This window comes from Trichosurus vulpecula, chromosome 5 (genome assembly GCF_011100635.1).
Source record: "Trichosurus vulpecula isolate mTriVul1 chromosome 5, mTriVul1.pri, whole genome shotgun sequence".
NCBI classification, from domain to species: domain Eukaryota; kingdom Metazoa; phylum Chordata; class Mammalia; order Diprotodontia; family Phalangeridae; genus Trichosurus; species Trichosurus vulpecula.
Window position 1 is genome coordinate 14668199 of NC_050577.1, and position 18162 is coordinate 14686360.

General features: G+C 44.8%; 1 protein-coding gene across 1 annotated transcript in view; it reads right to left on the minus strand.

The window, feature by feature from the left end:
• The window catches only part of RAPGEF5 (Rap guanine nucleotide exchange factor 5), a 237213-nt gene that overhangs the window by 16765 nt on the left and 202286 nt on the right, over positions 1-18162 (minus strand). Inside the window, exons 18-23 of the mRNA XM_036759737.1 lie at positions 16183-16280; positions 12891-13013; positions 11667-11845; positions 6400-6490; positions 3933-3983; positions 2828-2915 (exon numbers count right to left, since the gene is read on the minus strand). Of these exons, the coding sequence (XP_036615632.1) occupies positions 2828-2915; positions 3933-3983; positions 6400-6490; positions 11667-11845; positions 12891-13013; positions 16183-16280 (630 nt within the window). The remainder of the gene's footprint in view (positions 1-2827; positions 2916-3932; positions 3984-6399; positions 6491-11666; positions 11846-12890; positions 13014-16182; positions 16281-18162) is intronic.

Here is an 18162-nt window from a genome sequence, read left to right on the forward strand (position 1 = left end):
AATTATTTTTGATGCCAGTGTTAGTAGCTCTCAAATGGAGGCAGGGGGTTTGGGACCAAAGATTTGTGCCTGCCCAGGTTTGTTGTCAAATTGACAGAAACAAATCAAGATAAAGGAACAATACCACAAAATGCTGATTTAAAACTAGAGAAGGCGTCTAATTAAAAACCAAATAGAACATTTACTCTCTGCTCGTTCCTTTAAGATGAAGGCAGATATTTGTGGGGGGAAAAATTAGAAATCTGCTTTGCTGCCAACGACAAAGCATAGATAAAGTCAGTGGAGCAGAAAATTGCATCCGTGCTCAGATATAAGGGTGACACACCAAATTTTATTAAGTACTGGGGTGGGGGGGGGAATCCAACCAGCTTAGTTTTTCAAAGGGTGTACATGTGCAGTGGGGAGCTGAGCTTCATTTGAGTTGAGTTTAAAAAGAGGCTGTCAAGGGCTTTCTTGTAACTTTAAAAATTATTTATTGCTTCCAATAAAACCTTTCAGACTCAAATCTGTTTCATTCCCAGATGCGTCCCCACTCCTTCTCTGTCCCCCCCCATCACCTCCCACCACTTGTCCATATGGAAGCTCAGTGACTGCAGGGCTGCCTATGGTTCCTGCCTTTGGGTTAGTAAATAAAAATCATAACCCTGAATGATGAAAGCTTAAAATAAAACCCTTGAAGAACCAAATGAACTTTAGCAAAATGAGATTTGAGGGTGAACAGCTCAGATGCTGTCTCTTTATGAGATCCATTTCAGGTCAACAAAACTTTTTTTTTACCTAGAACATGCTGGGATCTGCTTGGCTAAAGGTCCCTACTGCCCTATACCCATTTCATACAGCTTAGCCTTCTGGATGTGATGAAGATCATAAATCAGTGTTTGGAGGAGTCTGTCAGCTCCTACTACTAGGGCCCCGTGAGCTCTCTTCAGGCTCTGGGAGGGAAGGAAGTCTCTGTTGCCAGTGAGGTAGGAGCCAGGCCAACCCATAGGATAATATCAGGTGAGCTAATACAGGCCTCAAACTTCTATGACACAATGTGACCAGGGCAAAGGAGGGGATTCTGCTGGGAAATTTCAGAGAATAGGGCTGTTATGTACCTCAGTTGGTCCTTGAAGGAAGGAAAGAATTTTACTAGGTAGAGACTGGCAGAGACCCCCTCTAATTATGGGGGTGGCGACATGAACAAAGATAGGGAGGCAGAAAAGGGGATGTGAGAGCCCCAAAGAATGGAAAAGTGGGCTGGAACCAGATGGGGGAAGGCCTTGAATGCTAGGGAAGGAGTTTAAATTCTGATCACCCTGTGATGAGACCCACTGAAAGTGTCCGACCAGAGGGGCACTATGACCAAGAGATAGATGGGTAAGAATTCAGAGGCAACAGTGTGAAGGAAGAATCAGGATGGGACACAGTGGAGCCAGGGGGATGAGGCAGAAGACTACTCCGACAGATCCAGGGAGGCAGGATGTGAATGAGAGGAAGCAGGGATGTGGAAGACAGCTTGAGGAGACTGTGCCAAGGCCGGAGCCACAGGATCTGCCAGCTTATTAGAGGTGGGGAGTGAGGGAGTACTTCCTTACCACCTCACTACCCACTCACTTCTCATCCCCCTGTAATCTGGGTATGACCTTATCACTCCAATAGAACTACCTGCCCCAACATTGCCAGTATTCCCAACCACCAAATCCACAGGCTTTCTCTTAGTTCCTCCCCGCACTGGCATCTCTGCAGCTACAAATACCTCCTCAAATGGCTCCTCCCTCAGCAAGTAGCATGTTTTCTCCCAATATTCCCATGTGCTCCATTGCTTCTCCAAACAACCAAAAAGATGTGTGGGGAAAGTGCTGGCAGATTTTGGCTATCACCTTCAGAGTTGGGAGGCGACCATGCAGCATCGCTGACCACAGATTGCTTCCTTTATTCTAGTGTTTCTTCTTGGTCTTCCTGGTGGAAGATTCTAGTGTGCGCCAGCCTTTAATGGAATCACATTCTGGGGGAAAGGCGCCATTGTGGCCTCCCAGAATGATGACTTTCAGGCAGAATGCTTCAGTGCTGAGGGCCAGCCCTGGGGCACCCCCCTTCGTATCTATGGCTGGACAATGAAAGGATAGACTGAAAGCACTTTAAGACCCTTTCCAACCCAATCTATCATCCTTGGATCCTAAGGTCTTCGAAACAAGACAACATAAATCTTGCCAGTCACACATTCTGTAAGTTCAGTCATTTTTCAGTTGTGTCCAACTCTTTGTGACATTTCCTTGGCAAAGACACTGCAGTGGTTTGCCATTTCCTTCTCCAGCTCATTTTACAAGATGAAGAAACTGAGGCAAACAGGTTTAAGTGACTTGCCCAGGCCCTCTGTAAGTTATAAAAAAGCTAACACCTGGGGATTTTCTTCCCAGGACAATTAAGGTATTTTGACATATCAGAAGCCAGTTGAACTATTCTTTTCTGAGAGCAAATACAATTGGTTTTCCTAAATCTCACCCCTCTACCTCCACATGCAAGTTAAAGAAAAAGAAAACATTATCCCCAGTTTACAGATGAGGAAACTGAGATTTCAAGAGGTCAAGTGGTTTGCTTGTCTGCAATCACGCAGCTGCTAGGTATTAGAGCCTGAATTCAAATTCTGCTCTTTCCTCACTCCAAGTCCAGCCCTTATGTGTGACTTTTAGCCTGGAAGGGTTGCATTGAAATGATTTTTCAGGGTCACCTGGACAGTAAATGTCAGAGACCAGGTTCAGATCCTCCCAATTCCAAACCTCTCTACCAGGCTGCAGAGCTAGTGAAACTATGGAATTACCAGCCATGAATACCAGAGAAGATTTACCTTTAAGCAGGAGTGGCATGAAGGGGATTTTGGGAGGCTTCATCTTTTTGAATGCATCTCTGTAGGCTTTATGATTCAGGGAAGGGTCCTGCAGAACCATTGAGGAAACAAAGGGAAAAGAAATGAGCTACAAACCTTTGAAATCCACTTTAGTCTCCAACATGGAGGTGGTTTCCCTATGAAGAGCTCCCTTTCTCAGGATGGAGAAGGTTGTGAATTTTTTTAAAGAGAATCAATGGCCCAAATAGTGAACAAAACCCATGCTGTTGCTTCTTGTGAATGGGAAATGACTTTGGAAGGTCTACTTTTTAAATACTCTTAGACTGGCCTAATGTGCAGAGCTAAAACCAGAAATTCTCGGGGCATAAATTCCTGGGCAGGTTGGAGGTGAATGGATGGGTGGGGAGGCTCATCTGGTGTGTGTCATCACAGTTGGATGGGTGAGTGCAGAGGAAGTGTCCAGCCCCTGGATAAGGCCACTGAAGCTTCTGCCCCAGACTCAGGCTAGGCAGTAAAGGAAGTGTTCCCAGAATGTGGACACCATCACTGCCACCATGAGAGAGGAAGAAGCTGATGTAGGGTAGGGTTATTGGGACCCCTCCCTAGGTGGGTCTCTGCCCACACGAATTCTACCCTGTTTCCTTTTTTCAGCATAATTTCCATCATGAGGTTCTCCTGCTGTTGTTACATCTTCAAAGAAAAATCCACCTCCATCCACCTCAATGATCCATAGAGACTTCAGAGAAACAATAGAGCCCCACTGGTGTTTTCGAAAATTACTCTCTAAATAACACTGTAATTTTCCTCAAATAATTCTAAAAATGGGAAAGAGCTGAGGGCAAAGTATCTGTTTGTTTTCCCCTTTCATACTGTTTCACATTTCAAGGGAGCTTTGGGGAATGACTTCAAATACTGCTTCTGAAAATCATCCCCCAAAGTCGATTCCCACATCTTTCCATATGGAATGTCCACACTCCATCTCTGACACCTCCTCCCTTCAAACCATAAGCTGCTTCTAATATAAGCACATTTCACACCATGGCGGGTGAAGGAAATGGCCCAAATGCAGAAAGAATCTCAACATTGAATGGACAGGACTACTTACCGTTAAACTCTCCAACTCGGAGAAAAGCTTCTTAAACTTCCCTGGGATTTTCTGGAAGAAAACAAGCCAGAGGGCAAAGGGCAAGTAAGTCAAGGGGTGCAAAGGATGGTTTTTGCCAAGTTTTATTCCTATGTGTTAAGTTTCTGAACATAAAGACTCTCGGTGAACTGTGTCCTATTTGGGTCTCATCACTTCTTCTTATCATGCTCTTAGCATGATAGCCCTGACAAATATCATTGAGCATCACAGAGCATAATGGCCAGTCATTCAGAAACACAGCTAGCCTCATTAGACATTCTACACAACGATGATTTTTTAATGAAAACTTCTTGGGTTTCAATTCCATCTCTTAACTTTGATGTATTCTCTATTTGTCTTTAATAGTCACGTTGAGCTCAAAATAATAATGTAGGCTGACATCTTCAAGATAAATGGCCTAATTAGCTTTCAAGGCAGTGAGTGAAAGCATCAAAAAATTATATGTTCTGGCTTGCTTGGTCCAATGAAGGCTGGGGTTTGAATATACAGGCATTTCAACAGGCGGTCCAGAAGGTCACCAAGCTGAAAGATTTCTCACTAGCCCACAAGAGAGCCCAGGGGGCATCCTGTGGAACATTCTATTGTGTGGCTTGGGCAGGTACACAAATGAGCAGGTCCTCCTGGGCAGGGCTACAGTACTTTGTATCGATACTCTGAGGAGACATGATCTGGTAGGTATGGGGTTGCCTGGACCTTCACAGTGTCAGATCACAAACTCTATGACCAAGCATATTGTTTTTGAGAGTTGCTATGTCTGAAAAATTTGTCTCCTTGTGGCCAACCTGTCAATGAGCCTCTTGGAACTGAGTTGGGCTGGTCCCTAGGATGACAATATACAGGTCATTACCCAATCTTTACTCAAAGCCTTTCTCTTTCAATCAGCATTTATTAGGTGCCCGCTATGAATCAGGAGGTGCTGTCCTGTGACTCAACACTGATGGTGTTAGTGGACATATGAGAGTACCTGAAGTGCCATCTCATGGAAAAGGGATTAGGCGGCTCTGTTTGGTGCCAGGGGGCAGAGCCAGGAACAATGGGCTGAAGTTGTCAGGAGGCTAACTGAGGCTCAATGTCTAGGAAAAAAAAACTTGCTAACAAGTAAAGATGTGCAAGGGAGGAATGGGCTGCCTCAGGAGGGCCTGAGATTCCCATCCTTTGAGGGCCTCCAAGCCAAGGCTGTATGGTCACTTGTTGGGTCTACTATAGTGAGGGTTTCATTTTGTATATGCTTTGGACCATCATGGTTGCTGCCATCTCTTTCACCCATCAAACTCTATGATGCCATGGTAACCTCTAACTCTTTCCTTCCCCATCTGCCAAATAATACCCTTTGGAAATTGGGAAGAAAGTGATAATATTCATACTTCAATACACCAAGCACCTAGAATTTCACACAAACCATCTATGGCTTAGTAGGCAGCCTTAGAGAATTACCTGTGGCTCATGAAAATTAACCAACTTGCCTAGGGTCACACAGCTAGCAGGTGTCAAAGGTGGAATTTGAATCAGGCCCCCCTGAGGCCAAATTCAGCTTCCACTATGTGATCCCGCTTCATCAGTTCAAGGAGGTCACTCCTCCCTCCTCACCTCTCCTAGAATTTCTTTGGCTTTTTCTTTTCTCTGGGGGAAGCTCAAAGAGGCCAGGATTATTTGGGGTACCTGCCATACATTCACTAGATGCCGGAGGCAGGATGGTATAGGGAAGGAAGTGAGAGCCAGTCCTGAAACCAGGAAGACTTGGGTTCGAGTCCTCCTCTGGCACATACTGGCTGTGTGATCCTTGAGCAAACACCTTAACCTCTCACTGATCTTTAGTCACTATATGGATTGTAGAGCAAGTGCTAGCTAACCTGCACTAGGAAAGGGAGTTTCCTTTTCCTGGAGGTTCCACAGGTCTAGTCCCTACCCTCTATCCCCTGAAAGACACCAGAAGTATTTGAACGCAAGATTTTTCCAGACATTTCATTCTTTTCTCTATTACAGATTCACGTTTCTTTGGATATTGCTTCCTAGTTGATATCTGTACATTAGTTCCTGGCTTTGGGGACCGTTAATCGACATAATTAGGTCATAGTTAATGCTGCTGCATTTGTCATTCATTAAAACATAAACAGCCAGAACCAAAATATTAAATCCCAGCAGAACTGACACTACTTAAGACTTCTCATCTTTCAATTTCCCTGCTTTCCCAGTCTCCACACTGCGATGTTCTCCCTTGCAATAAATGGAAATCTTTTCCCCTGTTTTAATACAGCTCCTCAGAACTCAATACATTTACTTAGATTTTTAATAATAGAATATATCCACTTCTAAAAAGTGTTTCAATCCAATCTTTCCAAAGGCAGTCCTTTCACAAAAGCGCTTCCCACTCTGGTTAAAGCAATCCTCTCCTGCCTCCCGCAATGATTCTCTGATGTTGGCTGCTTACCTCCCAGGTCTGAGACAGCCGGCTGACTGATGCAGTGTTGAGACCCATCACGATGGCAAAGAAAGAATTCAGGTTTCTTTGGGCTTTGCAGCTGTTGAAATAAAAGGAAGCTGGTGTCACTTTGAGGTCAATGCCCATTCTTTGGATAATCCCAGAAGAGAAAAGGTGAAAAGGATCTCCTTGACCCCTGAGGTCAAGCATGGAGAGCGGAGAGGTCCTCCCCATGGATGTCCACTCCTGACCACTGCAGTGCAAGGCTAGGGACCAGTTCAAATACTCCTAGAAAGCTTTCTCATTCACACTCACATTACAAATGATACACATTACAAATGGCTGCTACCATTAATGTTCATATCTTTCAAAATTTGTAAAGCGCTATCTCGTACCATCCCCATATGGTAAAGGTTAATAGACATGCTATTATGCCCCTTTGACCCTGACCACGGTCATATGGCTAACAAGCATTTGAATTATTAGAAGAATATTTCCCAATATTTCACCAGGTAATCCCCTTTAGAAATCCAGGGCCTTCTAAGCACCCTCGGGCCAATTTACATCATCCCCCTTCCCCTTGCCCTTTCCTTAGAAACGTGACAGAAGACATCATGCCTTGCATCTGCCTTTATCACTTGTCCTGCAAACTCTCCTTAGAACATTCACCCCAGCTGTTTGTTCTCATTCTAAGGATTCATGAATCAAGCCCTTGTTCTCATTTTTTTCCAGTAAAGATCTCATTGCCCCATACAGCTCATCAGCAATGTATATTCCCTTTTAAACCTATATTCCATTTGTCTCCATCAAAATAGCTCCAGGGCAGAGCCATAATAATACGAATATTTATAATGGACAGCTATGGAAATGCTATTCATAAAGCTATGCTTCTAATTCCAACTCTTAAAGAAGAAATACTGACATTTCAGCAAATCTTTGTTGGAGGCCTGCTCTGTGCTGGCTAACATAGAAAGATGAAATCATCTCTTGCTCCCACAGAGCTCTTAAGCTAGGATGTTTAAGGCATATAAGTCAACAATTGTGCTACAAAATGATATGTGACAAGTGGATTAAAAAAGGTGCACCCCAGGTGCTATTGGAGCTCCAAAAGTAGGGGGAAGATCAGGGAAGACTTCCCGGAAGAGGTAGCCTTTGAATATGGGTGGATGGCTATTTTAAGGATAAGGACTAGCTTGAACTAAGGCATAGAGACAGGAAAGTATAAGGCATATGAAGGGGTTGGTAAATAGTTAAATGTGACTGAAGGAGAGACGAAGGAGGAGAAAGGGGCATGAAGCAAAGTTTGAAACCAGTTAGGGCCCTGAACACCAGGCTGAGTGGGTTAAATGTTACCAGATAGGTGATAGGGAATTATGGAAGGATTTTCAGCAGAGAATTGGCATGATCAGATGTGGGTCTGGACATGATTAATCTATTAGCAGCATAAAGAATGACCAGGATAAGGAGAGAATGAGGAAGCCAGGGCGAAGGGCTGAGAGGGTGGCGAAGCCCCCAGGGCCAATGGCTTGAAGCACATCCTTACATGAACAGGGGCAGGGGAAATGGTATCCCATGGTGCGGAGAGTGACTCTAGAACATCACCAGCATGAGAGCTTGACTGGGAAGACTGCCAGGTGGTGATGGGGAACAATTCGCCCCCAGCAGCCACCTTGTGTCTTCCTAGTTTAAGGAATGATTCCTGTTAATAAGATGCTAAATATTCTATTGTTCATTCTCTGCAGTAGGGGGCAAAGTCCCTGTCTGTGAGCTATTAGCAATATATCATTATGGGATTTCTCCAAGGAAGTCTGAGTCCATTGTTCCTGAATCCAGTGACCAACTAAGTGGCCCCCCTCACCACTGCCTTTTCTCTGGAGTAGTTCCTCTACCCCAACATCCTTTCTCTCTCTCTCCTCTATCCTTAGCCCCATCCTCAGGATGAGTAAGTAAAGTCATAAGTTATGTCTCCCAGGTGCTTTACGTCAGCTCTGACCTGACGTATTTCCTATCCTTCTTAAATCATAGATTAACAACAACAGCATTTTTAATAGTACTTTGAGCTTTGCAAAGTGCTTTACAAATATGATTTGATCTTTACAACAACGCTGGCAGGTAGGTATTATTAATTATCTCCATTTTGTAGATGAGGAAACTGAGGCAAACAGGGTGCAATGGCTTGCTCAGCCAGAGTCACACAGCTAGTATGTGTCTGTGGCCACCACATGTGAACTCCAGTCTTCCTGACTCCTGGCCCAGAGGGCCATCCACTGCACCACTGAGCTACCCCTGATTTCACCTTGGAAGGAACCACTAAATATCATCGTACAGATCAGAAAAGTGTGTGTCAGAAATACAAAGCCATTCACCCAGTACCTTACGTAGGTAAGCAACAGAAAAGTGATTTGAATGGGTCCTTGGACTCCAAATCGAGCACCATTTCCTAATGTCTCAATGCTGCTTATCCAAGGGCTTTTGCTTTCATATTCCCTTTTCTCCTCTCTCCTACTATTTTCCCAATGAAATATTAGAGCTCTGGCTTTTTGTTACATCATATTTTTAAGTATTCATAGAATGTTACTCAGAAAATATTCAATTACTTGGTAATTCTATGGAACTAGTATGGAATACTATAAAGCATATGGAATAAAGTAAATGTAATTGTCCTGTACTTTAAATTGACTGAATATGCTGAATTCCTTTTTTTTATTTAAAAGAAGCAAAGTAAATTTATAATGTTATAAGAACATTCCCAAGAGTCCCACAGGATAAGAAGGCAATCGGATGGGTGGGCTGTGGTCTCCACCCTAGCCCAGGACCTGCCTCCTCAGAGGTGCCTACTGACTGTCTGCTGATTGACTGCTTGATCTGCATGGTGAAGACAGTGCCCACGGTCTCCACAAAGTCAGGGATCTTTCCAGTTCTAACAGTGACAAGTCAGCGCTCATCCACAGGGCCCTCTGCTGATTAGCTCCAGTTCATCCGGCCTACATCTTGATTTTACAGAATTGTTTATGTGTGGTTCTTTCCCTTAGAACGTAAAATTATTTTGGCCTTTTTTTGGATCCCCAGCATCTAGAACATAGTGAGCATTTAAAGAGTGCCTGTTGACTAGGTTTCCCTTGTACACACCTTAAAATTCAAGCCGTCAATCTGTTGACTCAATCACAGATGGAGCAGTAACATTGACATCTTCAGTGAACCCCTTGTAAATCTGAAGGAGGTTGCTTCACCACCAATCCTCCCAAAGAGGGAGAACCACACAAGAGCGAAGAAGCTGCCTTTCCAAACAGGGACACCCTCCCACAAGCCAGGGTAAAAACCTTGGGCGCTTCAGACCCTACTCAAGCACCACCAATTCCACATGTACTGATCCTTCCACAACCTTTGTAGGGTGCTGAAAAGTTTGTGAAATGCTCTCTCACCTGATCCTCAACACAACCCTGTGAGGTAGGTGCTATTAGTCCCCATTTTACAAGTGAAGAAACTGAGGCTTAGCTAGTTTAAGGGACTCCCTTCCCAGGGTCACAGAACCAGTAAGTGCCCAGGTGGCATTTGAACCCGGGTCTTCCTGACTCCAACTCTAGCACCCTATCCACTTCACCACATAGCCTCTCCCTCTAGGTCCAGGGAAGGATAACAGTAATGAAAGTCTGAAAGACTGTGGGGACCACAGAATCAAGCTCAACCACTGGCCCTTCACTGTAGGTTGCTGCACAGCAAATTCCCCATTAGAGCAGCCAGATCATTTGAAGAAACTGAGTCACCTTACCCCACAGAGTTGGGGAGGGGCAGGTTGGGGAGAATATGGGGCTAAGGGCTCATTTGCTATGAACAGGAATATGCAAATAGGACATCAACGAGCAAGGAGAATATGTTTCTTTGTGTAAATGACTAATTTCCCTTGGTTATTCCAACCGGAATAATAATTAGGAAATTAAGGCTACATTTCTATTTGCATTCCGAGGGATGGAGTCTCTAAGAGGAAGGGGCCATATGGAGAAAAGATACCCCCGTGTCACTGCCCTCAAGGAAGGGATACACTCACCCTGGGATTTGAGCTAGATGGCCATGAGATCGACTGTTCCTTTCCACTAATAACCTCATCCCTTGACAAATTTCAGCAGATTATTCAAGCAAAGGGGCTAAGACAGCCAGGGATGTCTCAGGCCACATTTTATATTGACAGTATTAGCGGAATCACAGATGGAGGCTGGCACAATAATATCTACTCAGGAAAAAGTCTCATGTTGGTAAAAGATTCCAAGCAGAGTCATGTACGGGAGGGCTGCTTTGGGCAGGCGGGGGGCCCTTGGGAGCCCAGAGCCCCAAAGATAAGCTCCATTCCCCCCGGGCAGTGGCTGCAGCTGCAATCTCCTGATGGTCTTTGTAAATTGCCGGGGTTCAAAATCTAACATCAGTGTAAGGTTTGGAAGGGGGCTGAATGAGGGCTAGCCCCAAACCTTTCACTGCATTGTGTGGGGAAGGCTAGTTGGGAGGCTGGGGTAGTGATGGGCCCCATATAAGAGGGTGATGAAAGGCACAGCCTTCCCCATGGCCAATGAAGCATAGTGGGGGGTGATCTGAGGGCTAGCCCCAAACCTTTTGCTACATTGTGTGGGGAAGGCTGGTTGGGAGGCTGGGGCTGTGATGGGCCCCATATAAAGGGGTGATGAAAGACATGGCCACTGAAGCATGATGGGGGGTGATCCGAGGGCTAGAGGAGGAAGAGGAGGAGGAGGAGGTAGAGAGCACAGTAAATGCTCATCAGATATTGGATCCTCACGACAACCTTGTGGGATCAGTCCCCTAAACCCTATAGGTTTCTCTAGCTCTAATCTAAATATTTATTGCAACATGTAAATGTTTCAAATTTTTAAAAATGGTTAAGTCCAAACTCAGCCAAGACCCCTTACCGCATCTTACCACAGGTCCTGCTTCCTAGAAGATGCTTGATGAATGTCTTTTGATGCATTGTTGGAGACAGTACCCACACTCTCCATGAGGTCAGGGATCCTTTACAGTTCTATAGTGAGCTCAGTGTGCCATAGTGGAAAGAAACTGCTAGCCAAAATGGGGTTCACACCCCAGCTTTGCCACTTCCTGGCTGGGGGCCTTCTACCAGGTCTTCTTGTCTGGAATCAGCTTCCCCGTACTAACATAGGGGCTTCTAAGTGCTCTTCGCACTCTAGACATAGGGATCTTGGGGTCCATCCCAAAGCCTCACCCCCTGCCCCGAAGCCCCTTGTCTACCATGCACCCCCAGGGCTCACACTTACTGAGCAGCGATTTTGATGAATTTTTTCACCAGCTGAACTCGCTTACAGAGCTGGCTGCAAAGCAGAATCTCTGTGGCCACCCACAGCTGGACTTCGTTGCATCTTTGGAGCAGGAGACTGAGGTTCACTGTATTCTCACTACTTCCTTGTCGGCTGAACGTGAAGTAAATCAGCTCTTGCTGTGGGGACAGAACAAGCTTTTAAAGGCTGGCTTTTATTTTAGAGGGGGATTCACTGCTACAACATTTGAGGGTCTTGATATTGGTCACAAAGTTCCTTCCTCAACCAAAAGGTCACAGAATCAGAGGTCTAGAACTGGGAGGGTCCTTAGGGGATGCAGAGGTGGAAACAGAGATGTTCACAGAGGAGGAAGAAATGCTTGTCCTTGAGAATGAAGGGCTGACTCCTGAGGAGAACATAGAGGGAGTGATGGAAAATTGATGATGATACTTGACTGAAAACTTCAAAAAGCACAATACAATGTTGGTCCACATCACATCCCTTCTTGCACTCTCCATTTCATGGAAACTGGCTATTTACCCTACACACATTCCTTCTGCTGCCTCCTGGACTTGACCCAAGCACCCCCTGCTCCTGGTGTGCTTTCTGCCTTCATGTTGGTCCCCTATCATCCCTGTCTTCCTTTAAAGCACAGCTGAGGGGCCATCTCGAAAACTAACTAACTCTCTCTCTCCTTCTCTCTCCCTCTCTCTGCCCCTCTCTCCCTCTTTCTCTTCCTCTCTCTTTCTCTCTATCTCTCTCTCTCCCTCTCCCTCTCTCCCTGTTTCTCCCTCTCTCTCTCTCTGTCTCCCTCTCTCTCTCTCTGTCTTTCTCTGTGTCTTTCTCCCTCTCTCTGTCTCTGTTTCTGTCTCTCTCTCAAAATTTACTGGGGTACAGCTTGCTTCCCTTTAGTACAATGTAAGCACCTAGAGGGCAGGAGTCTGGTTTTTATTTCATCTCTATATGCCTTGCATAGCATCAGACATAGAGTAGATGCTTGATAAGTATCTGTTGAATAACATTAAGAATGTTTCAGATAAGGCCTGCACCAGACAACAACAAAGGTTCCTCCCAACTCTACTAGGATGCTAATTCCATTCAGCAAATACCTATTCTGTGCCTACTACACAATGGGTACCTTGGAGATCCTTCCCCAGGAGCCACACTGAAGTGGGGCTCTCTGAAAGATATCCCCCACCAACCATCCTTTCCCCCAGTGCTTACCTCATGAATTGAGTTGAACAGGCTCCAATCAAAGTTCATTAATTCCATGGCCAGGTCCCATGTGTTCATTCCCAAGATCCTCAGAGACCTTTGCTGGGATTCCTCGCTCTCGACCAGTGGGCTCTAAATTGATGGGCAGAAGCAAAGGGATCTTGAGCAACTCCCAAATGTTTCTCGCTAAATTAGTTACTCTATGGAGGCCCTGACAATAATCTTCGATGAGTGCATTTAATTTTTCTTCCCGTCTGTCCTCCTTCTATGAGTTACAACCTATTTGGGAAACAGGCTCAGGAACCAGAGTCCGCGATCAATGACTTCTGATTGAATTAGCCCCTCTCTCACACACAATATAAAATCTGATTATGGGACCCTGCCCCTGGAGTAAGATGATAAAAGCAAAACCCCTGCAGTCGCTCTCATTCCTCCTCTGCATGAGTATGTGGGCCACTGGGGAGAGTGGAAAAACCAACAAAAGGAATGTCATGGGCCAGTCCATAAAGAGGGACATGGCTTGTACGTGGAATACATCTTGTTCTTTACCTTCCATGAACAAGGAAAACTGCACAAAAATGCCAATGGACTGAGACAGTAAAGCAGGAGGAGACCAAAACTGCACAGACAATTGGTACTGAAATTAGTTTTGTGTATCCACGATGCTTTCAGGGGATCATTAGACATAGAGTTGGATCAACTTTCTCCAGATGACAGAGAAATGACTTCTCCCTGCTCTGCCCCATTCCTCCCAAACCCAAGCTCTATAGTAACTGTACCACCCTGAAATTTGACAAAGAAAATTAATTGGAGGACATTTGACTAGCCTATCCTTTTGGTGAATACTGTAGTGGCCTCTTTCCAAAGCTGTTTAATATCAATGAATCATGATACTACTTCTCCCAAGAAGGACCTTCATCCCTGGGCTTTCTCAGTTACCAATCAATTAACCAATTAACATTTATTAAGTGCCTACTATGTGCCAGGCTCTGTGTTAAGCATTAAGCAATTATTGACAATTTGGATTTTCACATGGGGACGAGACATAGTAGGGTCAGCTTCTCCCAGGCATTGATCCATCCTTTATATTTTAATCCAGAGTGGCGAGGGCATTGCCTGGTATACAAGCATCATCTAATACATGCTCTATGAATGAAGAAATTCATGTCAAACTAGAAGCTGCAGAATTCTTATTTTTGAAAGTTCTTTTGCATAAAAATGGTTATTAGTAGAAAGAGAGAATATCTGAAGTGAATTTTTCATATGGGTTTTTAAAGCCTCTTCAGCTCTCAGGCATTTCTTTAAAAGTGTTTTCTATGTGCTAGGCTTTGGGGAGGCAAATCCTCCCACATTCTATTGGTGGAAATGCAATGAACAAACACAAGAAAATTGGAGGAGCAAGAGAGCATATATGCCTTGGGGGATTCCGAAAGGCTGCTGCTTCTCAGGGCACAAGACAAAATTTCTCCAAAGAATTGGCCAGCTCTCCAGCAGCTGCATAATATCTCCTCTACGGAGCTTTCCAAAGGGACAAGAGCCCGTGGGTCCTCTGAGTCCACAGAACAGCTTAGCGTTGCCCATCCTGCCTCCATCACATGCAATTATGAAATAGCTGGAGTGTGTCTTTGGCCTTTTAGAATCCTTTTCATTTCCTTGCCTCGATGCTTCATGTTGCCCAGAGTCCCCTGATAGGATTCCCTCCCTTAGACGCATGGCCTCCTCTGGTCTTTTCCTGCCCTCAAAGTTTATCTGCTTCAAGACCCTACTCCCTGTTTTCCAAAAGGATGAGCTAATTTGTGTTAGAGACATCACACTTATGCATTCTGGAAGCAAAGTACCTAAGCCCAAAGGGAATCCTGGCAGCAGAAGCAGGTGTAGACAAACACTGTCTTGACAGTCAGATAACTCATCTGTAAGATGGGCATTACAACGTTGCTCTTTTCCCAAACCCTCATCACCCTGGGCTGGGGTACGTTGTGTTCCCCAAGGTCAAATAGGAAAATGTCCATGAAATACAGACTTTAGAGCATCAGCTTTCACTTTGCTGATGGAAGCATCAGTTGTAAACCCCTGGACCAATCAGAAGATTTCTAATTGAAGTTCAACCTAAAAGATAAATTAAACTGAATCTAAATCTGAGACCTAGAGAACGTTAGAGCTGGAAGGGACTTCAGAGATGATCTAGCTCAAACCCTTCCTTTTACAGATGTGGAAACTGAGGCCCAGAGAAGGAAAATGATTACTCTGAACTCCTATGGCTAAATCTTGCAGCCAACCCTTCCTCTCCCAGGAGGCACATGATGAAGACCTGCTCCCAGGAAGCCTGGGGGCCATCAAGGGAGAAGCTTAGCAAGAACTGAAAGCAAAAGCCCAAGCCTGGCTTCCCTTGGCCTTCTAATTTGCCCTGATGTTGGGAGTACCTTCATTAGACTTTTCTTTAGACAGAGGATGAGGCTGCAAATCCTCTCTCCATGGCTGCTTTCAGGAATTCTAATGGTGTCAAGGAGTTAGATTACCTTAAAGGCTCAGGCTCTCTTTTGCCCTGAAAGCTGCCCAACGTCCGTTTCTGAGTCAGACTTCCCCAAACTCTCCAGTTATCAGTGCTAGAATTCAGGGCCTGGGGAAGCCTGAGAACTGGGCTTCCTTCATACAGGGACAGAATAGTGAGCCGAATTTAACTGGGAGAAAAGGGTAGGTCATTGGCAAGCCTGCCAGATTTGGAACTGGAAGACCCCGGCTGGAATCCAAGCTCGGCCACTTATTCCCCAGGTGACCTTCGGCAAATCTGCTTTCCTTTTGGGCCTCAGACTCCCCATCTGTAAAATCGAGTAGGTAACCTCATGGATCCTCCTTCAGACCTCTGTCTGTACCTCTGTCGGGTCAAAACTTTTCAGATCTAATCACGTTTCCTTTTGAGATGGGAACCTGAATGGTTAGCTAGGAAATAAGCCTCTAGATTTGGGCATTTTTTTCCAATTTCTATTATTTTGACATTTACGAGGCCTGCCTTATTTAGGGCTTTATATTATTAACATCCAGCACACGTTAGTGCGTTAATGGGTGTTTGTGGATTGATCATTAATCATATGAGAACTATGGGTGTTTTTTTTTGTTTTATACTTGAAAGCATATTTGGAGAGAGTCTTCCTTCCTTTCTTCTTTCTTTCCTTTCGTTCCTTCCTTTTTTCTTTCCTTCCTTTCTTTCTTCCTTTCCTTCCTTTCTTTCTGCCTTTCCTTCCTTTCTTCCCTTCCTTCCTTCCTGTCTTTCTTTTTATTTGACAAAAGGACTGATGAATCTTACCAAAGTCTCTGATAGATCCTTCCGGTAGACATAGATCCGACTTGATAGCTCGAGTGATTTTGAGATGGCTAAGTCATTTGGTTGAAGTTCATGTTTTTCTTTAAGAAAATAAAAAGAAACAGGATTATGAGAAGAGTAACAACACTGGCAGAGATGACGCAGAAAATAGCAGCGTCTCAGAGAAATGCCCTTAAAAATAAATCGCTATGACAATCACATTCTAACTCTGCTCTGTTCTGTTCAATTCACAAACATTAAGGCTCAGCTGAGTGAAAGTCAGGAAGGCCTGAGGCACAGGAACCTGGCCTTGGACTTAGGAACATCTAGGTGCTGTCATACAGTAAGTTCTTAATGAATGCTTGTTGATGATTGCTTCTAAGACATGAATAACCATGTGTGTGACCATGGGCAGGTCACTTAACCTTCTTAGGGCCCTAGAAAACTCACTGACTACAAATGACAGATAGGTGCATTGGTGGAGCTTCCCACACCAAGGAAGTCCACAAGTCCAGATTGCCAGCCCTCCTCACCAACCCCATCCTGGCAAAAATCAAACTACCCAAATGGGCAATACTCTGTGCACCTCCCTTCCAAGGAGACCTCCGATTTGTATACTGATTTCTGGGGTTCTGATCCACACCTCTCCTTGTGACAGCTCTTCTTCTCATTGAGGGATACAGAGGTTCCCTTCCCCCACTACATAGTGACTGTGTTATAGATGACTAAGGTGACTGAACATCTGATCCTTGGAGAAGTCCCATGCTACTATAATGGGCCCAGATTCCAGGTGAGAGATTCATGAGAGAGATCTTTCATGAGAGAGATTCCAAGTTAAAGAAAGGTGAGTAAAAGCCAGGGAAAGGAAAGCCAGGGGAATCTCTGAAAATCATTCTATTGTTCCTACAGGGAAAGTAAGGTTTTGTCCACTCAATGTCTGTATTTACACTAGAAAATTTTATTTTAAGCAGCAAAAATAGTTATTCAAACAGTATATAAGTGGTTAAAAGGAAAGTAAGGACCTAAGTTCAAATTCTGCCTCAGATACTTACAACTTGTGTAACCTTGGTAAGTCACCTAACCTCTGTTTGCCTCAGTTTCTTAATCTGTAAAATGAGGATAATGATGGCACCTACCTCCCAGGGTTGTGGTGAAGATCAAAGGAGACAATGATTGCAAAGTGCCTGACAGTGAGTGCCTGACACTTAGTAGGTGCGCTATGCTAGGCACTTTGACACATTCATAGCTTAGGACTGGCTAAAATCCATTCGGGCTGGAGATGAAGTCTGTGGACCTTTCTCCTCCTCTGTCTCCCTCAATCTCAGTGTGTCTCTTTCTCTCTCATTCTAAACCAGTTGCTTCCCTTGGAGCATTAGGAGGTGCTTACTTTTTCGTGTTTAGATTTTCACTTTGTTTCTTTAAGTCAGCAAACGGGGCCCAGGTATTAATCAAGAGAATTACTAAAGTGTTGCTTGAATGTGGCCTCGAGGGAGAGGATGGAAAAGACCTGGGAGGGGAGAGAAGCTTAAAACTGATACATCTTCCAGAATTGGATTTCTGGCTGGGGGCTCAGAGTCCAAGGAGAAAATTATTGGTTTATTTTAACAATTTCCCAGCACAGAAAGGGTATCTCTGATTGGAGGAAGCTAAGTATCTGGCATTGAGACAGGCAAGTACCATTATCCACCAACTAGTTTATAAGGAACCCAAGAAGGGAGGGGCCAAGGGAGTGGCTAGAGAGAGAGTCATGCCCCAGGGGAGGCTCGGCCCACACAAAGGGCTGAGAGAGTAAAAGTGACTGACTCCTTTGTCTGCCTGTGGGGAGGGGGGGGGCAGAGGGGGGGAGAGGGGGAGAGAGAGAGAGAGAGAGAGAGAGAGAGAGAGAGAGAGAGAGAGAGAGAAGCGCGCGTGGGAAGGAGACATAGAAAAGAAAAGGGGAGAGGAAGAAGAGAAATGGAGAGGGGAGAAGAAGAGAGGGTGAAG